General features: G+C 43.8%; 1 protein-coding gene across 2 annotated transcripts in view; it reads right to left on the bottom strand.

The window, feature by feature from the left end:
• The window catches only part of POLD3 (DNA polymerase delta 3, accessory subunit), a 128,385-nt gene that overhangs the window by 98,063 nt on the left and 7,767 nt on the right, over window positions 1-22,555 (bottom strand). The window contains exons 2-4 of one of the 2 annotated variants that reach the window (XM_029602080.1): window positions 12,731-12,853; window positions 11,606-11,661; window positions 7,077-7,179 (exon numbers count right to left, since the gene is read on the bottom strand). In XM_029602080.1, the coding sequence (XP_029457940.1) occupies window positions 7,077-7,178 (102 nt within the window). In that variant the 5' untranslated portion in view covers window position 7,179; window positions 11,606-11,661; window positions 12,731-12,853. The remainder of the gene's footprint in view (window positions 1-7,076; window positions 7,180-11,605; window positions 11,662-12,730; window positions 12,854-22,555) is intronic. The other variant, XM_029602079.1, reaches the window with a different exon arrangement.

The following is a 22,555-nucleotide window of genomic DNA, read 5'->3' as shown; positions in this document are numbered from 1 at the left end:
TGCCAGTAATGAAAACAGCCACCCAGACCTCTTGACACATTGCAGATCGACGTGTCAGCCAAATCATTCACTCCGCGGACACACGTTAATTAGGCGCTAATCCCCCTATTGCATTAGGGGGTGGATTAGAGCCTATTTATCCCGCATCAGACTGCGGGTTACACAGTGTGCTCGGCTGAGCGCACTGTATTGCATCAGCCCCTCAGTAAGTTACAGTAGCCCCTCTTGACTAGGTAAATATCCCAAAAACAATGATACCAGCTTCCTGAAATCTGAACTGCACAATAGTGAAAGAACCTGAGGTCCTGGCTAATGGTTCTAAAGTAGTCAGGTTTTAAGCCAGAAGCTCTTCCTAGCTTTACTGCTCATCTGACTTGAGTAATGCTGCTATCCAGATAAGTGAGCTGGGGTCAGGAATGTTCTGGGGTGGGGCTAATTATCCGACTAACTTAGCTGGATACATGATGATAGTTAGCCTTTTCTAGCTAAGAACATAAGAAATTGCCATGCTGGGTCAGACCAAGGGTCCATCAAGCCCAGCATCCTGTTTCCAACAGAGCGAAACCAGACCACAAGAACCTGACAAGAACCCAAACACTAAGAAGATCCCATGCTACTGATGCCAGTAATAAGCAGAGGCCATTCCCTAAGTCAATTTGATTAATAGCCGTTAATGGACTTCTCCTCCAAGAACTTATCCAAACCTTTTTTGAACCCAGTTACACTAACGGGCCGATACAGTAAAGTCCGCGGGAGAGCGGGCGAACGCCCACTCTCCTGTGCACGCGATTTACTATGCAAATTAGGCCCGGAGGTAAAAACAGGCAAAAGGAGGCGCTAGGGACACAAGTGCATCCTTTTGGACAGGAGCGGCGGCTGTCAGCGGGTTTGACAGCCGACGCTCAATTTTGCCGGCGTCCGTTCTCGAGCCTGCTGACAGCCACGGGTTCGGAAACCGGACGCCGGCAAAATTGAGCGTCCGGTTTTCAACCCGCGAGCCGACTTCAAATTGTTTTTGGGTTTGCCTGGGTGTCGAACTGGACTCCCAGATATTCCAGAGATTGGGAAGGCTGTAGGCAACTCTTGTTTAGGTTGACTACCCATCCCAGGCTTTCCAGGAGGGCGATCACTCTGTTGGTTTCCCGATGGCTCTCCTCTCGCGATTTCGCCCTGATCAGCCAATCGTCTAGGTAGGGATGGACAAGGATTCCTTCCTGTCTGAGCGCCGCTGCTACCACTACGATCACCTTGGTGAAGGTCCGCGGCGACGTGGCCAGCCCGAAGGGCAACGCCCGGAACTGGAAGTGGCGTCCCAGCACCTTGAAGCGTAGGTAGCGCTGATGATCCTGGTGAATCGGGATATGCAGGTAGGCTTCTGATAAATCCAAAGCCGTGAGGAATTCTCCTGGCTGTTCTGCGTTCTTGACTGAGCGCAGAGTTTCCATGCAAAACCTCGGGACCCGTAAGTATCGATTGACTGACTTGAGGTCCAATACGGGCCGGAAAGTGCCCTCTTTCTTGGGTACCATGAAATAAATGGAATAATGCCCAGAATTCATTTCCCGTGCAGGTACCGGGATTATGGCTTTCAAGGACAGGAGCCTCGCCAAGGTAGCTTCCAATGCTGCCTTCTTGTGGATCGGACACGAAGATTCCACAAACCTGTCCGGAGGTAGATGATGGAAGTTCAGAAAGTAACCCTCTCTGATGATGGCGAGGACCCACTGGTCCGACGTAATCTCGACCCATCTGGGGTAGAAGAGGGTTAACCTGCTCCCTATGGCCCCGTCCCCCAGATGGATCGGCTGAATCTCATTGGGAGGCGCGGCCGGGGCCTGAACCCGAGCGGCTCCCCTCTTCTGCTGCTTGGGCCGAAAGGACTGGTTCCTGGCCTGAGGTCGGGGTGCCTGATAGCGACCCCTATAGGGAATGAAGCGTTGGGAGCTTCTGCCTCTGGAAGGCCTAGGAAAGGCGCGCTGATTCCTTTTGAACCTGTCTTCCGGCAGTCGAGGTATAGGAGAGGCACCCCATGTGCTGACCAGTTTATCAAGTTCACTGCCGAACAGGAAAGAACCCCTAAAGGGCATTCTGGTGAGGCGTGTCTTCGAAGGAGCATCCGCTGCCCAATTCCGTATCCAGAGCTGCCTCCTGGCAGCCACAGAAGATGAGATCCCCTTGGCTGTTGTACGGATGAGGTCGGATGCAGCATCCGTGAGGAACGAGAGAGCGGACTCCATGTCTGCCGCCGGAGCATTGTTCCTGACCTGTGACAAACAGGAACGCGTCACCACTGTGCAGCAGGTTGCAATTCACAAAGACAGGGCTGCCACCTCAAATGTCTGTTTCAGGATGGCGTCCAGTCGCCGGTCGTGAGATTCCTTGAGGGCCAGCCCCCCCCCCCCCCTCAACTGGAATGGTAGTGCGCTTGACCACCGCGCTAACCAAGGCGTCCACCTGAGGGCACGCCAGCATCTCCTTGATAGCCGGATCCAGGGGGTACATGCCTATCAGGCCCCGCCCCCCTTTGAATGACGCTGCTGGTGCAGCCCATTCCAGATCTATCAGTTGCTGTGCTGCTTGCAAGAAGGGAAAATGGCGGGCTGTAGGACGAAGACCTTCCAGCAGAGGGTTCTGTGTAGATGGCACCGTAGTGCTGGGCCCTGAAATATCCAACTCCACCAGGCACTGAGATATTAGGTCGGAGAGATCTTCCTTGGGAAAGAACCGCCTCATGGTTCGATATGGCTCCATCCCCGAGGGAAGTTCCCCCTCCTCGGAGGGTTCTGATTCGGTCTCAGAGACATCAGGGTCCGCCTGAACCGGACTGCCCGGAGGCGGGTGCGCTCGCCCACGATAAGGGCGCGAAGGTCCAGGGGCAGGGTCCGCTGGAGCAGCAAAAGGAGCAGCAGCCACGGTAATAGCAGGGCCTGGACGGGAAGCTAATTGCATCTGTACAAAGGCATGGATCCCCTTAAAGAGATCCACCCAGGAAATGGAGGTGATCTCAAGTCGTCGGGGTACCAGATCCTCCGGGATTCCAGGTTGTTCGAGACTGCCTGCGAGATCCGGGGTGGCCCCTGGGGAACTGTCAACAAACCTCGGTTGAGACTGGTCCTGGCCCGAGGCTCCCACTGCCTCCTCACATTGGGCACAAAGGGAGCCTGGCTCCTCGCTGTGCATGGCTCTGAGCTGGCATGCTGAGCAGAGGCCAAGCGCTTTCACGCCGGAATCAGGAGGCGCCGCCGCCAGGGACACCGGGGCATTCGATTGTTCCATTGCGCTAAATAATATGCGGCAGCAATATGCACTTAATACAACAGGCGCTTAATATAATATGCACTCAATATAATATGTGCTCAACAATATGCGCTCAATAATAAGCAGCAGCTATATACGCTTAATACAATATGCGCTCAATAGTAAGCAGCATCTATATACGCTTAATACAATATGCGCTCAATAAAATGCGGTCAGCAATATACGCTAAACACAATATGCGCTCAAAACGATACAGGCGCCTATCATGGGCGCTCAATACCTGAACAGGGCCAACAAAATGGCGACCTCCGCGGCGTGCCGCCTACAGGCAACACCACCGATCCTCGAACTTCGGAGACCAAAGGAAAAGTTGTGCGCCTTACCTCATCCTCGGCGCTTCCCGGCTGAAACCCGGGCGGTCTCCAGCTGCGGGGGGAGAGGGGAAATACCTTCACCGCCGCGCTTGAGGAATGCACCCGCTGCCTCCCAAGTCCACGCCGGGACCGAGGCGCCTCTTAGCTCACCCCAAGCATTTCCTGCTCGGGGGCTTGGTCCCTGCCGCAATTCGGCCACCGGACCGAGGCCTAAACATCCGAGGGATCACGGAAATCACCTCGGGAAACTCAACTGGGGGAGGGACCGAATGGTATCACCGCAGGAGTGCGGGGCTCGATGTTCTGTAGAAGTTTAGTAAGTAGAAGTGGAAAATAGAAAGTAGATTGGAAACACGCTCAGCGAGCATGCAGGCTCTCCAAACTGCTTTGGAGACGGAAATTACTGAAGAGCTTCACTTCCTGTGGGGGTATATGTACCCGTGCTGACGTCAGATCCGTCTCCAACTGCTAGCACGAGCACACTATACCCACTTGTTCTGAGTCCATCTGGCTACACGACAGGAAATGTTTAAGTATTTCCGTAAGGAAAAAGTGTTAGAATTTCTCACAGAGCTCCTAACCACTAGGCTTACTGCAGAGCAGAAAAAAGAAGACTGAGGGAGACACCTGTGGCTCACAGGGATAACTGCACGCTGAGCATGCTCAGTGCACTCAGTGTGCCAGTGTCAGTCAAAGCTTTGTAGAAACTTTGACAGAAAAGTTTTCCGTACAGGGCTCCATCTTGTGATGTCACCCTTATGTGAGGACTACCATCTTGCTTGTCCTGTGAGAAAAGGCACTTCACACATTAGAATGCAAGAGAGCCTTGGCTTATTACAAGAAAAGAACTCAGGCAATCAGACATACTTCTTAACTTTCATCTCTTTTAACCCAAGTGAGTCAGGAAAGGAAGTAGCTAAAATAACATTGTTGAATTGAATAACTCAATGTATTCAGTTTTGCTAAGCATCACATTCAAACAAACCACCCGATGCCACAAAGGCGCATCAAGTTAGAGATCAGCTATATAATGTTCCAATTCAGGACATTGTAGAGCAGCGACATGGTCATCAGTTCATACATTTACATCCCAGTGGCTGTCCACGAAAAAGATGGGTTGCAAAAAAGGAAAAAAAAAAAGGGAACACAAAAACTGAAATACAAGTAAAATCAACTTAACTGTTTTTTCACACAAAGCAACCTTTAGCTTGGGATTCCCAGACAAAATAGCTAAATAAGCCTGCTTATCAATGAAAAAAAATGCAAATTTGCTTACCGTAAATAGTGTTTTCCATAGATAACAGGATGATTTAGCCATGTGAACCCACCCTCCTCCCTGGATAGCCAACTAACTTTGCTCTGGATGAGTGAGCTTAATCATCAACTGAGGAGACTTGCAGATTGTGCGCAGGAAGAGCAGCGCAGGCATACAGCTCAAAGCTCTGTGAGCTTGGAGAGATAGCTCCGCCCCATGATGCCCGGATGACGACACCCAAATGGTAAAAACTTATCTGGCCAACTTGCTCAGCTGGATAGCGGCTGAATTTGGACCCTTTTGTGTTTATGGGAAAATCCATTTTTAAACTCAAGCCATACACACGACACAAATCCATGGGGGGGGGGGGGACCTTCTCAAAGAAGAAAGAAATGGAGAGATATGGGAAGAGCATAGAGCAGACTCCTCATGGAGGTGAGGGCATATTGGTATTCATGGAAATATGAAGGAGTGGCTGGGAGATTGCATCGGCTCAACCAAAGAGCACTGCACTTCCAACATATCCAAAGTCTGCACCATCTACAGCCAGGTGCAAAGACAGATGTGCAGGAAAAGGGATTTCACTTTCAACTTTGTATGTCATTTTATTTTTCAAAGAAAATTCTCTTTCCATCGTTCTAATATTGCACTGTGTGCACATACACCTGGCAGTTTAATCTTGTAGCTGTTATCTGTCAATAGACACAGAGAAACATGACAGCAAAAAAAGACCATATGGCCCATCCAGCCAATTAATTTAGCATTATAATTCTCATCACTTCCTTAGAGATCCCCTGTATTTATCCCATGCTTTCTTGAACTCCGATACTGTTTTTGCTTCCACTAGGAGGCCATTCCCTGCATCCACCCCACTCTCTGTAAAGAAACATTTCCCAAGATTACTCCTGAATCTGCCCCCTTTCATCCTCATTGCATGATCCTTCGTTCTAGAGCCTCCTTTTCCATTGAAAAAAGGCTCACCTCCTGTGCATGGAAACTATTTGATTGTCTCTATCATAGGGTATACATGTTTATATCTTTTAAGTCTATCCCCACATGCTTTAGAACGAAGATCACGGACCATTTTAGTAGCCTCCCTCTGGGCCGACTCCATCCTGTTTATATCCTTTTGAAGGTGCGATCTCCAGACCTGTTCACAATATTCCAAGTGAGGTCTCACCAGTGACCTAATCAGGGGCAATATCGCCTCAATTTTCTGCTGATCATTCCTCTCCCGATGCAGCCAAGCAGCTTTCTGGCTTTTGCTGTTGCTTTATCCACCTGTTTGGCCACCTTAATATCATCAGATACTGTTACCCCCAGATCCTGCTCTTCCTTTGTGCTTAAAAGAATTTCACCTCCAATTCTGTGCCTTTCCCTTGGGTTTTTGCATCCTAAATGCATTACTCTGCATTTTTTAGCAGTAGACCATCCCTCGAGCTTTGCTAGATCCCTCCTCATGGTTTCCACCCTGCTACAGATTTTGGTATCATTGGCAAAAAGACAAACCTTTCCTGATAATCCTTCCATTATGTCGCTCACAAAAATGTTGAAAAGAACAGGTCCAAGGACAAATTCCTGAGGCTCACCTCTAGTAACACCCTCCCTCCTCAGAGAAAACTCCATTTACCACTACCCATCAGTCACTCAACAGTGTGGCAAGCAGACCATTTCTGCAGCTAATGTTAGCAGGATAAATTGTAACATATATTCATCACAGCACTGCCAATTAGGTGCTTCGCTGAATATAGCCATATAGTTAGCTGGCTAAACTTATCTAGCAGAATGATCAGATCTAGCCAGATAAGTTATCCAGCTAACTCTGAATATTTGTGTTAGCTGGATAAGTTATCCGGCTAAACATTAGCAAGATATATTAGAGATGCTCAGAGCGGTGGGAAATTAAAAATCTGTGGTTCGTCTGGATATATCCCAAACGTAGCTGGACAAACTCTTTGAATATCGACCCCCTTGAGTTTTCTTAAAAGCCAACAGCACCACCAACAATTTACTGGGATTATCACAGGCAACCAGAGGCTACTCCAAGTAAGAACTGAACAAGGATGAAACAGCATAAAATGTACAGTTTTAGATGGTAGTAGAAACCTATTCCAACAACCTCCTACATACAAGCATTGATATTTCAGACACACTGTGTATTTACTGCCTGTGGCAGCCCAGACACTTACAGCGTATCCATTCTGAATGTGCTTCCCTGTCACCAAGTAGGTGACATGCAGCTGAGCTCCCAAGTTCTCCTTTCGTTTCCTTTCCACATACTCATAAAGCATCCTGTAAAAAGAGAGACAAGCTGCTGCTTTACATGCGCAGGAACAGATTACTGCTTCATGTCAGTATGGCACTACAGGGATATGACGGACTGACGCACCACAAAGGTGCAATATGCCCCAAAGAACATACAATCCAAGCAATACACTCGACTTGTGTCTGCAGAACTCCGCTGCCTGTCTTTTAAACCAGAAAGAACTAAAACAAGTCATTTTAGGACCACCCCCATAACCTGGGCCTTTCAAAAGAACACATGTTAAGGCCAATTTTCAAAGCAAAATTTAGGAGCACAAATTAACCAGGCCAATTACCCCTGGCCTTTGCAGGGCGTTGTGTGCGTGTGTTAACGTACTTTTTTTTTTTTTTTTTAATTAAAACTCCACACCCTTCCCCCCCAGAATGCCTATTTCTGTGTGCATACAAGTATATGAATAATTTGTAACATGTGTAAGTTTAGAAAAAGCTTTGGGTGCATAAGTGGCTTTCGAAATTACCCCAGAAAGGATACATGGTAAAAAGTGGGGGTTGGTTTCCTTTGATTTATTCCGATGAAGATTCGGTTCTAAAACCACAACGCTGAGTAGGCTTTTTTTTTAATACAACTGTACAAGTAGAAACAAAAGAAATGAAAATAAGCATTCAATATATTTTAGATTGTACTTCTTATACAAGTTGTGCAGTGGAATGGACCTTCATATCACCCATGTTGAGAAAAATGTAAAATATTTTCTTACAACTGTATCAGGTCATATATAATCATTGGTCCATGGTGCAAGTTAATAGTTTATGCAAATTTTTATGGAAAAGATTTTTTGCAAGTAAAATCCTTAAGCACGCATTCCTTTCCTTTGGAATTTCACCCTTTGGACACTATTTTTGTGCGTGCTTTTATGCACAAAGTAAGCACATGTTCCAGAGCAGGAGGCAGGGAAAGGTCTGATGCACATACTTTCGATTTCCAAAAGCGGGCTTGCGAATTGACATGCAGAAAGTTACCCCTGCTCTCGAGCAAGTGCAACTGCAAGCATGTATGTGTCTCTGGTTCCGCACACAAAAGCAAATTTATGTGCAAAACTCCACATTGAAAAGTCGGGCTACAGTCTGAGGGTAGAAAGTACCTGCAGACTTTAGCTCCAAGCAGCCTGTTAAAGACTAACCCCCCTTATAGCCCAAGTCTGTTCTTTTCAGCAGGACTTCTCTTCTTTCCCTTTTGGGCAAGCTTCGAGATAGGGCTGGTTCTCCCATTAGGTGAACAAAGCAGTTTCCTAAGGTGCCAAAATCCTCCAGGTGCTGCCTATCTACTTTTAAGGCAAGAAAGAAGGAAATGGATGCTGGGTAGATGATTGCGGGGGGGGGGGGTTGTGGAAAGAAGGTAACAAGCAGGTGGAGAGGGTGATGGGCAGGTGAGGAGGGTGATTTTGGTCAGGTAGAGGGTGGAGAGAGAGAAGATGCTGAACGCTGCAAAAAAGGGGAAAAGTGATTGGGGTGAAGTTACTGTGCTAAGCAGGGGGGCGAAGAGGAGAAAGAGGATGCTGGGGCAGGGGAGAAGAGTAGAGCGATGCCAGACCAGGGGAGAGAGAAGGGATGCAGGGCACTGTGAACAGGGGAGAAAGGGAAGGGGATACAGGACTTGGCAGAGGAGGAAAGGAGAGTGAGAGGTGGATGCTGAGTCAGAGCTGCTGCAGATAGGCAGGTGTGGAAAGAGGAGGGCACGTAATACCCTTGCACCGACCCTGCTTCCAGTTCAATTAACAACATTTATTTCTTACAAACCTTACCACCAGAAGGTATCCGAAGCGTGATACAACATAACACGGCAATAAAATCAATATAACAAAAAACAACTCCGCCCATTCCATAACAATATCCAAACCAAGCCAGCTCCAAAACCCTTCCATAAAATGAGTGCCCTGTCCACATACCAACCCATCCCCCCTCAGATATCCCAAATATGAGAATGCAGGGGGAAGACCATCAGTTAACCCTCTAGGATGTCTTCAGCCAGAAACGCATACTTTCTCCCCCTCAGTCTTCTCAGATAGCTCAGAATCAGTATACTCTGATAAAACAGCACAGAGAGATGGCCAGCAAGTAAGCCTTCTGGAAATGCTTAAACAAATAACCACATCTTAAATAAGCCAAGCATGCGGATGGAGCTCAACTCCTTAGGCAATCTGCTCCAAAGATCAGGTGCTGGAGAGCAAAAAGCCCACTTTTTAATTTTCAATAAAAAAAATAATAATAAAAAAATAATAATAATAAAAAAAAAACATGGTTATTTATGAAAGCTTTTCCAGACTCCGACTGAACCTTAATCTCCATTAACTAACACTTAGAACCTTCTTTAGGGTAATTTCTTCAATGTTGCAAAAACCGTACCATATCTCACACTGTTAATTGGCATACTTGTTCTCTATGTTAAATTCCTAGCCTCCTTTTTCTCTGTTCCAAGTTGGGTAATTACCTTGTTTTATTGTAACTGCAATCGTCTTATCAGCACCTGTTAATGTTTATTTGTATCATTTAAATATTATTTTGTGTTCCTGCACCTCTTGTTAATTGTAAACCGGCATGATGCGATTCTCATCGCGAATGCCGGTATAGAAAAACTTAAAATAAATAAAAAATAAATAAAACTTGACCTCTTTGATCAATGAGATTATTAATCAAGACTCAATAAGAGATCTCAAAGTCCTTCTAGGCACATATAATGCTAAACAATCCTGTCGATATTTAGGAGCTTGACCAACAATTGACCTACATGCAAATGTTAAACCTCTAAACTGCACTGGCAGCTAATGAAGGGATTTTAAAAACCGATGTGATGTGATCCCTATATTTTACAGCCAGTCATGCTGAATTACCTGCAGTCTTTTAAAGTCTTTAAGGGTAGACCACAATACATGCTGTTACAATAATCTGAGACATATCAAAGCCTGAACCAACGGATGAAGGCTTGACTGATCCAGAAATGGTCGAAATGTAATAAGCCTCCATTCACAACACTCAGGGATTTAACCCTCTCTCATCTAGGCCAAGCATCATAGCAACAGACACAAAAATATAGTCTTCGACAAGGGTCCCTCTGAATCCTGGTACACATACACTCCCGAGTCTGACCAGTAAGTGTCGCCATTCAGCAATGGCTGCAACAACCCTAGCCCTGGTCGGCTTAGGCAGAAGCTGGGCTCAGGAACAAACTCACATCTCCCATATGGCAAAGCAAAAACTTATGAATATACATGACATAAGAACATAAGAACATGCCATACTTGATGGACCAAAGGTCCATCAAGCCAGCATCCTGTTTCCAGCAGTGGCCAATCCAGGTCACAAGTACCTGGCAGAATCCCAAGGGGTAATGACATAAGGATTTATTTTTTCACTTCAGTATTTATCAAGTCCTTCCAAGATTGCGTAGGGTGGGTTATCAGCTGTTTTTGCTCTAGAATAGTTTGTGTAGGTATATACATTGTTTTGTTCACTTGATTTATCCCAGATTACAGGGTTTGAAACTTCCACTCAGTAGTTAACCTGGAGCAAGTAGACTTTTTCTGCAGATGAGGTGTCTTCAGCCCAACTGGGGCCTGGCAGGAGCAGGCTGCCTCTTCGGCCTCCGTCAGGACAGACAGAGGACTGAAGTAACAGAGTTGGGGGGAGGGGGTTGGTAATTGAGGAGAAGGCTGGGGAAGTAGAGAGAGGAAAAAAAAAAAAAGAGTAAGGGGGAGGAGAATGTAAAAGAGAAGACAAAGGGTGAGGACTAGACAGGGAGGGGGAAGAAAGAGAGAGAGGCCTGCACCTGGATAAGATAGGACATGAAGGCAGAGTATGGGGGGGCTGCATACGAGTGTACACTCACCAGGGAAGACAAGCCTTTACTATGTACGCCCGCTGCACCCCACCACAAATTGGTGGGGGAAGAGGTGGTGGGTGGAGTACATAGCAAAGTGTATTTTGTATCTGATGACTAAGTCCCAGAGGAATTTTTCAAACGCTGCCAATGAAAGTTCTAGTCTAGAACCAAACCATTAGATATAGCATTTAGAAATTATTAAAATGTTGCTTTTTTGACATAACTGTCAGGGCTTACTCAGCACTAGATACAAATAAATACAGGGTTACAACATTCCCGTCACACAGCTTACGGTTTGACTACATGGAGGTGAAGTGGCTTGCTAAGGGGTGCACAATGACTGACCAAGGTGGGATTCAAACTTGGGGCTCCGGGTCTGGCAACTCCGCGATCTACGCTCTAGGCTGCACTGCCAGATCTAACCCAAGAAATAAAGGGATGGTAAGTTGTGAGTACAGGACATTCACCACCACCTGAGCAGATAAATTAAGGATGAGATGACTGTCTTTCAAACAGGGCAACAAAATGAACACTATCAAAGATTAAAGCAGTTAACATACATTGGTGCATACTTACTGTTTCGCCTGGTTCACATGAACACCCAGTGTATGACTTAACCATTTGTATGTCACCTGTAACAGAAAATTCTTATTATTTATTTATTTATTTAACATTTTTCTATACCGACATTCGCACGAGACATCGCATCGGTTTCCAGACAACAGCAAATTCAGCCAACAGGGCTTTACATTGTAAATGATGATATAACTGGGGGGGGGAGGGGAGGGAAGGGGCAGGGAAGTAACTTGGAACTATATGAGTATGCTGGGAACAGAGGAGGGAGATAAGGTGGTTTTTTTTACAAGAAGCAGGAGTTATATACATTCTATATACATTCTATTATGTACATTCTATATACAAGGTGAGGGAGTGGTGGGGAGGATCAGGGGGAATAGGGGGGGCTAAGTTAGAGAGAGATGGGAGGATGGGGGGATGAGGAAGGGGTGGAGGTTGGAGGGGGGTAGATTATTACATAATCAACATTATACAAACATCTTTACCAAGACAGTAATATTCACCAAGAGTACTAACATATAAAGCTCTTAAATCTGTACTTCATGTTCAAAAATCCCTTTCCTACAATATTGCAGTTTGACAGCCACTCTAGAAGTTGTTACTGAGCAAACTAATCCTACCCAGTAATAATCTGCAAGTGCAGCTAGATTCATTCACAATCAGATTCATGGATGGCCTCAGTTCTGAGCATCAGCTTTTGCTTTCCTTCAGTATTGTTCTAGGACTCAGAACCAAACTGGTCCGAATTCAGTTTTTAGCTATAATGGGTTAGCTTGTTAAAATATCCATTAGGAGTTAAAATGATTAATTATTGGCCAGCACCTAGTAATAATACTGTTTTTTTTAGAACCTGGTAGATGTCAAATCAAATACTAATCCTGTAAAACAACAGTTCTCAAACCTGCTCTCGGAGACCCCCAACCAGTCAGGTTTTCACAATATCCACCATGAATAAGCACGAGGCCCGTTTTGCGTACAGTGGAGGTAAAATATATCTCATGCATATTCATGGTGGATATTATGAAACTCAAAAGGTTGACGAGTGTACATAAAAATGGATTTGAGAAATCAGTCCTGTAAAGCAAATAAGATCATGTTTAAAGAAACCTCTCAATGTTTTTTTACCTTGCAATTCACCTCCAAAATCCTCTGGAGTGTTCAGACCCATAGTTTGGGAATCCCCAGGACAGAGCACTTTTATAGTTCATTCAATGGTTCTCCAAGGCAGACCAACGACTGCCACTCGGCCTGCCCAGGAAATATAAGCACTGGCTTGAAAGCGCTCCCAAGTCCAACACCACAACAGAGAATATTCAAAAACAGAAAAGCAGAACTGTGTCCCACACTGCTACCATAAGAACCCTCCAGTTTCTATTCTAGGTAGGTCCAATCTCATATACCTCTGGCTAAAGATATTTTAGAACTTCCACAGTGCAGCAGTTTGGCATATTAAATTGTTCTACAAACTTAACTAGGCAAACCTGTGATTCTAACACCAAGGATAAGGAGCTCGGGGCTCCGACCACCGAACTGGTTCTAACACAAGAAGTTCTCTTACATAGACCCTCTCTCAAAGCAATTAGGCTGGATAGGTCAAGAGGGAGGATGTTTACTTCAGTGACTCCGAAATTATGAAATGACCTACTAAGACTTGCTGGAAAGTGAATTACCTGGCATTTAGAAAAACTATAAAACCATGTTTTTTTGGCAAAGCACTTTATGCCCAAATTAAGAGAAGGCATATTACTTTCAAAAGACAGACTATGATTGAATGAGGAAATTAGTTAGAAAAAAAACCCCTTAAAGGAGCGGCTGCAAAAGTATAAAGTTTTTGTAAGGTGTGGACATTGTTTACAAATACCATCTTGAAAGCTCAGATAAATGTATTCCATGCATAAAAAAAAAGGTCAAAGGAAGACCAAATGACTGCCAGCATGGTTTAACAATGAGGTGAAAGAGGCAGTTAAAGCTAAAACTGCATCTTTCAAAAAATGGAAAGCAGAGCATAAGAACTAGTAAGTCAGACATAAAGTAGTAGTAAGACAGGCAGAGAGAATTTTTGAAGAAGCTGGCCAGAGAGGCAAAAACTAACAAAATAACTTTTTCAAGTACATCTAGGAAACTACAGACCAGTGAGCAATTTGCTAGAAATTAGTCTTAAAAACAAAACTACTGGCCATATAGAAAGAATTGGCTTAAAGGGGAAGAGTACACATGGTTTTAGGAAAGAAAGTCTCGCCTTACTAGCTAGATAGTCCAAGCAGCTCACAGCACCACCTGCATGGCAGAAGGAAATTCAGTAACGGATCTTTACAAAGAAATCTTAGAACGTGAAGGAATCATGAAAACAACCAATTTGGAACTTGTATATATCAACTTCATTTTAAACAAAAGCTCTTCCTGAAATATACAATAGCAGTCAACCTCATCTGGAAGAAAAGGGAGGGTTCTGGACTGATCTGGCTGAACTCAAGGAAAGGAAATTTTCAGATAAGAACAAATGTCACCAACATCTTCCAGCCAGCCCAGTCCATACACATGGGATATACTAAAGCTACATTCCTCTTGGAAGAGATACTGTCAAACTTGCTCTCAAGACTTACATAAGTAGATAAGACTTGCCATACTGGGTCAGACCAAGGGTCCATCAAGCCCAGCATCCTGTTTACAACAGTGGTCAACCCAGGTGAAGAGTACCTGGCAGGACTCCAAGTGGATCGATAGATTCCATGCTGCTTATCCTAGGGATAAGAAGTGGATTTTTTGCAACTCCAGCGTAATAATGGTTTATTTGGATCCAAAGGATGACTCCTTTCTACCCATACACCCCACTAGTAATGCTTCAAGACGGTATGTAAGGAAAACCAGGTTGCTGCTCTACAAATCTCCACTGCAGAAAACAGTTAAGGCTCAGTACATGAAGTCACCTGCACTCTGGTAGAACGAGTCCTAATTTGCTTAGGGACAGCAAAGATCCTTGCCCACATAGATCACTCCAATCACTTCATTTATCCAGCATGCCAAGATGGCTTTAGAAGCTGCAACACCTTTCTTATGTCCTCTGTAAAGAACGAATAGATAATTGGACTTTTGGAAAATATTTGTGATCTTCAGGTAGTGAAAGAAAATCCCTCTCACATCCAAATCTGTAAAGTAGATCCAACTCATATCTGCATGATTCCCTTCAGAAGGAGGGAAGATATACCGCCTGGTTAAGAAGAAAGGAAGAAACCACTTTTGGAAGAAAGGATAGAACTCATTCATGAAAATCAGAAACGGCTCTCTGCATGAAAGTACTTGCAACTCTGAAATTCTCCTTGCTGAGCATATAGGCACCAAAAAGAAAGCCTTAAGAGTGAGCAGCTTAAGCCTTTAGGGTCTCAGGGAGAGATTGTTAGGAAGGACAATGCCAGATTCAAATCCCAAGATGGAATCAGGGCTCTAATCGGAGGCCTGATATGCTTTACTCCATTAAGGAAGTGAGACATCTGGATGGGATGATAGAGGTTGACCTAGAACAGTGTTTCCCAAGCAGTGTACCATAGCACACTGGTGTGTCTTCAGACCTGGTGTGCCAGGAAAATGTCACCACTCTCTAGACTAGATCCAAGCCAGCACCTGGGCTCTGTTCTCTGCCCCTCACAGTAATAAGAAATATCAGCGTTGGCTCTTAAATATGTAGGAGCTCCATTCTGAGAACATATACAATCGTGCATGCCTGTTCCTAGCTACAAGTGCCCTGGACTATGGTGATTAATGGGCGGCATACAGGGCATGGATAGCTGGGACCAGCTTTGTACACACACAGAACCTCATCTTTCCCCTCTTGAGCTTCCTTCTTTGAGTGTTTCCTGCCTCTGTCTAACCCCCAGGCTGAATGAGACAGGGAGATCATGCAAAGAGCACTGAACGTGACTCACCCTGATTGTTGAGAGGAGCTCTGGCAGCCACACGAGGCAGCCAAGGAAACTAACTGAGCCAGATTCCTATACCACATCAACTTCTCCTGCCTTATGTACTTGTATGCAGAGGGAGCTGGTCCATTGTGTCGAGTTAATGTGTCTCTGTCCCCTCCATTTGTTTGAAAATTGGTAAGAGTTGGATGGGGCTTTCAGTGCTTCTGAAGCTCACATGAATCCTCTCCATATCAGTACTGCTTGTTCACTGGAGAGTGGTGTGCCATGCAACATTTTTATTAATGTAGGTGTCCCTTGGACTTGAAAAGGTTGGGAAACACTGACCTAAAACATGACCCCTGAAACACAGAAATCACCACTACCTGCACTTTCAATTCATTCATCACCAAGCCCTTCTTTAGGCCATCTTGCAAAAATTGCATGATAAGAGGTAAGGAGGTTTTTCTCACTGAAACATCAAGGGAGTCATACGAATCCTCAAACATACGCCACACCCTTACGCACACTAGGAGGTAGAACTTTTTCTAGAATGCAGAGAATGAATGACCTCACTAGAATAGCCTTTACAGCCTAGGCATGACCACTCATGAGCCAAGCCTTAAGAGAAAATAGAGCTGGAACTTCATGCTGCACTGGACACTGAAACAGCAATCCCTTGGACTGAAACAACAGTAATGGACTGTCCTGCAACAACCTGACCAGATCCGCATACCAAGGATGATGCGGCCAGTTGAGAGCTACCAGGATCACCAGTCCTCGATAGTTGGATATTTTCTGAAAGACTCTGCTTAGCAAAGGCCGTGGAATGAACAAGTACAGAAGACCCTCCAGAGGCCAAGTGAGAATCAACGCATCCAAACTTACAGAACTGATTTCTTTCCTTCTGTTGAAAAATTTCTTTACCATTGTATTTTTCCTGGAAGCCATCAAGTTCATCACTGGCTGTCCCCACCAGTTCACTATTTGAGCAAATGCCTCTTGCGACAGACACCATTCCCCAGGATCCAGAGTGTCATGATCTGCCTGCATACTCTTTACTCCTGAGAGTAAAGAGAGAGAGAACTTTTACATGCTTCTTTGCTCACTCCAAGAGAGGAGCAGCTTACGCTGACACCTGCACACTCTTAGTCCTTCCTTAATGATTCACATGCACTACTGCCATCACACTGTCAATAACACTCTGACTGTTTGCCCCCAGAGAAGATGAGCAAAGTGGAGCAATATCAAATATATCATTCTGGTTTCCAAGAGGCTGATGGACCATCGAGCTTCCTCTGCAATACAAGTTCCCTGAGCCACTGTACTCTGACAGTGAAATCCCCATCCTAACAGACTGGCATCAATTGTAAGAATAATCCAGGAGGGAGGATCCAATTCTACTCCCTTCTCCAAGTTCTCTGTCGACAACCACTACTGAAGGCTGGCTTTCGCTTTTTGTGGAACTGCCAGTCGAACTGAGTAATTCTGCGTTAAAGGATCCCATCTGGACAACAAAGCTTTTTACAAAGGTCTCACATGTGCCCTCGCCCAAGGAACAAACTCCAAAGCCACAGTCTTAGAGCCTAAAAACCAGAGCCAGAGTCAATGCTATACAGTCAGTCTCCTGGGTTTTTAAAAGGCTCTGCGCTTGATACTGCAGTTTCTGGAATTGTTGAATGGACAGCTGAACCCGATCACTGTGTGTCAAAATGAGTCCTAGGTAGTCCAGGAAATGAGAAGGCTATAACCTGTGGGGAGGAAGGGGGGGAGGGGGGAGTAACATCACCATAGCGGATGCTGCCTAAGTTCTGAGCTCCTGCTGAAATCCACTCACATCCTCTGATAAAACTAGCAAATTGAGCCAGAGAGGACATTAACAGGCATCTCAATAACTGCTCTAAACAAAGATGTCAGTGAGAAAGAAAACTGTGAACTTCCAGCGATATTCTTTTTCAAATGTGGTAGCGGAGCTGACAGAGAATGAGAAAGATGGAGGCAGCTCAGAGGATTCTCAGCTGGAAGGCAATGCCGGCACCTGCAATGATGCACTTATGAGCCACAACTCTGCAGCACTTGTGAAAGCCGATTTTCAGCAATGGGGACAGGGGTGGCAGCAAAAAATGCTGAGTATTAAAAATGAGATTCTGCATACTTTCAGACCTTTTGCAAGATATAAACGATCTTGGCAGAGTGGAGGAAGCTGAAGCAGAAGAACATAAGATATGCCATACTGGGACAGACCAAGGATCCATCAAGCCCAGTATCCTGTGTCCAATAGTGGCCAACCAAGACACAAGTACCTGGCAAGTATCCAAACATTAAATGAATAGATCCCAGGCTACTAATCCTTATTGATTAATAGCAGTTTATGGACTTCTGCTCTAGAAATGTATCCAAATCTTTTTTAAACCCAGCTACACTAAATGCCATAATCACATCCTCTGGCAATGAATTCCAGAGCTTAATTATGTGTTGAGTGAAAAAATTTTCTCTGATTTGTTTTAAATGAGCTACTTACTAACTTCATAGAGTGCCCCCTAGTCCTTGTATTATCTGAAAGAGTAAATAACCGATTCACATTTACCGGTTCTAGACCTCTCATGATTTTATAGACCTCTATCATATCCCCCCTCAGCCGTCTCTTCTCCAAGCTGAACAACCCTAACCTCTTTAGCCTTTCCACATCCTTTATCATTTTGGTCGCCCTTCTTTGTACTTTCTCCAGTGCAACTATATCTTTTTTGAGATGCCACAACCAGATCTGCACACAGAATTCAAAGTGCGGTCTCACCATGGAGCAATACAGAGGCAATATGACATCCATTTTATTCGCCATTCCTTTCCCAATAATTCCTAGCATAGATGTGCATGACGAGACCTTGATGGCATGTAAATTGGAGATTGTTAAGCTGGAGAAAACCAAAACTGAACTGCTTGATCATATAGAGGATCTTGAAAATAGATCTCAAAGGGTAATCTCCAATTTTGTGCATTCCAGAGGAACCGGAATATGGAGACATTACACAGATTGTGACCAGCATTTGCATTCAGGTTTTGGGTGAAGATGAGGAGCTGGGTGAGCTACCACTAACAGAATTAGATCGAGCATACCACTTCTTGGGACAGCCTAGGGGGAATTTTCCTCATGACATTATAGCGTGCTTTCATAAATTCTCTCTTAAGGAAAAGATTCTTCAGAAAGCTAGACGAGTTTGGAGAAATCACAAGATCAAATATTTCAAGATTAAATTTCACAGTGGATGGGAAATCAACAAGAGTGAAAATTTTGGATGAGGCCAATGCAGTTTGTCTGATTTGGGCCTACAGCCTCAGAAGACCAGTTACAGCAAAAGTAGTTCACCTTCAGAGCCAAAAGAGGACCCGTCAAAGTGGCAACAAAAGTGTTGCGAAAGGAGGATGGAGACTGAGGAGACAATTCTGAGGCTCTTTCACCTCCAAGGAGGCACTCTCTTGAGGACAAGGGGGGGGGGGCTCAGTTGCTTTGGGTAACCAAGCGATAAGAACATAAGAAATGCCATACTGGGTCAGACCAAGGGTCCATCAAGCCCAGTATCCTGTTTCCAACAGTGGCCAATCCAAGTCACAAGTACCTGGCAAATACCAGACAAGTACCCAAACATTAAATAAATCTCAAGCTATTTTTGCTTATTAATAGCAGTTTATGGATTTTTCCTCTAGGATCTTATCCAAACCTTTTTTTAAACCCAGTTAACACTAACTCCCCTAACCACATCCTCTGGCAATGAATTCCAGAGCTTAACTATGCGATGAGTGGGAAATAATTTTTTTCGATTTGTTTTAAATGAGCTACTTGCTAATTTCATGGAGTGCCCCCTAGTCCTATTATCTGCGTGAATAACTGGTTTACATTAACCTGTTCAAGTCCTTCCATGATTTTATAGACCTCTATCATATCCCCCCTCAGTTGTCTCTTCTCCAAACTGAACAGTAAAGTTGGTACAAATTAATACAAAAGTTATGCTAGTTCATATTATTTTTCTACATTAAAGGTTTTATAGTGGATCTCATGTGAATATAATGGTTTAGAGCACAACAGGAAGCACTCAGGTGGTCACAGTCCAGGTGTGATTTCATTCCCTGTTTGGGAGTATATGTCACCTATTGACCGGACTCGGTCTAACTCACTACATGTACGCTGACGAGAACCAGATTTTATTACCAATACATGACACAATTGAAAGAGCTTATGAAATTATGGTAATGTATTTGAAGGTGATCAAGCAATTACTCACACAAATGAAGCTAGTATTAAAACATTGGCAAAACTGAAATCAATTTTTTAGAAAGAAAAATTTCCCCCAGGAGTTCAAGATTGGTAACACTACAAGACAACACTACCTTCACATTAGCAGAACATATACGGGACCTAGGAGTCATTATTGATCCAGAACTATGTTTTAAAAAACATATATCAACTAAAGTAAGGGAAGGTTATGCTAAATTAATGATGCTGAAACGCCTGAAACCCTTATTATCGCAAAATGATTTCCAAACAGTCCTGTAAGCATTAATCTTTGCAAGTACAGACTATTGCAATTCCTTACTTCTAGGTCTCCCTGCCTCCTCCATCCAGCCTTTACAGGTCCTGCAAAATGCAGCGGCAAGAATTTTAACAGGCAGCAGAAAAAGGGACCACCCCTATCCTGATAGCCCTACATTGGCTACCTATTGAATCACGGATTAAATTCAAAACACTCTGCATTTTGCACAAATTAATACATGGTGAGGAAGTGGCATTAGGCTGCACGTGCCCCAAATAACTTTACGATCCGCCAATAAGGGACTACTGTTAATACCCTCTGTTCATTCCGCGCATTTGAATCAAGTCAGAGAAAGAGCTGTGTCACTAGCAGGGCCCAAACTATGGAACATACTACCGACGAATCTGAGGCTAGAAACTGATTTTAAAAAGTTTAAGCGAGATTTAAAACCTGGCTCTTCGACAAAGCATATACGGAGTGAAATTGAGATCATTATTATTCTTTTAATACCTATTTCTTTTAGTCTCTTTTAATTTCAGTATTAATGCATATTTTTAGTGTTCAAGTTATTGATTTTCTTATCATTCATTTCAGTCACTATTTATAATTATTGTTATTTTATGCACAAGTGATTTTAAGATTGTATGTTTTATCTTTTGCACTTTTATAATTTGTAAACTATTGCGATGGCTCATCCTAGTGACGGTATAGAAAACTTGATAAATAAATACATCCATGAGAGGGTGTATGGTGAGGTGTGTGGGGGAAGGGGTCTGGGGAGGAGGAGAAGGGGTCAATTTTGGAGAAAGAGAATATCTTTGTTAGGCTTGTGTGACATATTACTATATAGAGATCTCAAAGGTAAACATGGGGAGGGAAGCAGTAGCTGTTTTAAGGGGGCATGTTATAGGTATGTAATGTTTGTAATTTTATGATGGTGGGGTTGAAGATTTTATCCCTAAATGCTAAGAGAAAATTATTTATTTTTTTTTAGAGAATCGGCTTCTCAGAGGGTGGAGATTTTATTTTGCCAGGAAACCTCTATCTGCAGGCAGTATGAGAGATTATTGGCATCTCATATGTTTTCTCAACAATATCATGTCTCATCAACATTCAGAAATAAGTATGGTGGAGTGGACCTACTTTTTTCCAAAAATTTAGTAGTAGATGTCAGATTGGTGATTAGGGACCAGAGGGCCGATATATAATTTAGCCCTGGGGGAATTTTGACCTTCTGTGGAGTGCAGAATTTGCGCATAATTCCCCCTCCTGCACAGCTGTGCAGAAATTCCATTTTCCATGTTTAAATTCTCTATTAGGGGATGGACATTTACTTTCTGACTAATTGCACAGGATTAACAGTCCTTCAGAAAGCAACTGAACACAGAGACTCTACTACTAGTAATGAACGACTTCATACTCAAAGGTTTTGAAAAAGGCCACAGCTACCTTCTAGTCCTACTCGACCTATCAGTAGCATTTGATACAGTAAACCACTCTATCATGATTGACCGTCTATCTGAAATTGGGGCAAAGGAAACAACCCTACAATGGTTCTCTTCATACCTATCACAAAGATCCTACCAAGTGCTGCTCAATGATATCCTCTCAAAGAAAATTAATCTAAACACTGGAGGTTCCCCAAGGATCCGCTCTCTTGGCAACACTCTTTAACATCTACCTGCTTCCAATATGCCACTTCCTATCAAATCTTAATCTGACCCACTTCATCTATGCTGATGACATTCAAATATTAATCCCAATACAAAATCACTAGAAGGAATATACAAACTAACAGCCATTTACCTAAGCAGAATAAAGGAAATACTAACCAATTTAAAACTCATCCTTAACTTCGACAAGACTGAAATAATCATATTAGATAGAAAGATCAACTCTCCTCAACTTCCACCACTCAACCTAATGAACCAAAATACGGTTATATCTCCGGTCAATCATGCCCGCAATCTTGGAGTAATAATTGACAAGGAACTTTCTTTCAAAAACCATATCAGGGAAGTGCAAGGTACAAACAATAAACACCCACACAAACAGTAATCACTAGGGTGTAGTTTTTAATAGAATTCATCACTAAAGGATAGAATTCATCACTAAAGGATAAGTTACATTTATAGAATGAGTCCCAGACTCAAAACTGCTATAGAATTGACCTGGACATGATAGTGTTCACACTCATTTAACAACTAACATTGATTAAAAACTATGTTACCGAACCTTATGGCACCTGTGTAAACTGATAGATTTTAATAGCATTACTTTTTGTGCCTTACTGTAAACCGTTGTGACGGTACCCACCTTAATGACGGTATAGAAAAAGATTTAAATAAATATCACAACAAAAATCAAAGACGGATATCATAAACTACTAACACTCCGTCATTTAAAACCTTTCCTTTCCACCGACTTCAGATCAGTCCTTCAATTACTCATTTTCTCTAACCTAGATTACTGTAACTCACTCCTTTTCAACTTACCTCTAAACACTATCCACCCACTCCAAATCCTACAAA

The sequence above is a fragment of the Rhinatrema bivittatum genome, chromosome 5 (assembly GCF_901001135.1).
Source record: "Rhinatrema bivittatum chromosome 5, aRhiBiv1.1, whole genome shotgun sequence".
NCBI lineage: Eukaryota > Metazoa > Chordata > Amphibia > Gymnophiona > Rhinatrematidae > Rhinatrema > Rhinatrema bivittatum.
The sequence above is the reverse complement of the archived record's forward strand: the minus strand, read 5'-3'. Positions and strand labels throughout refer to the sequence as shown.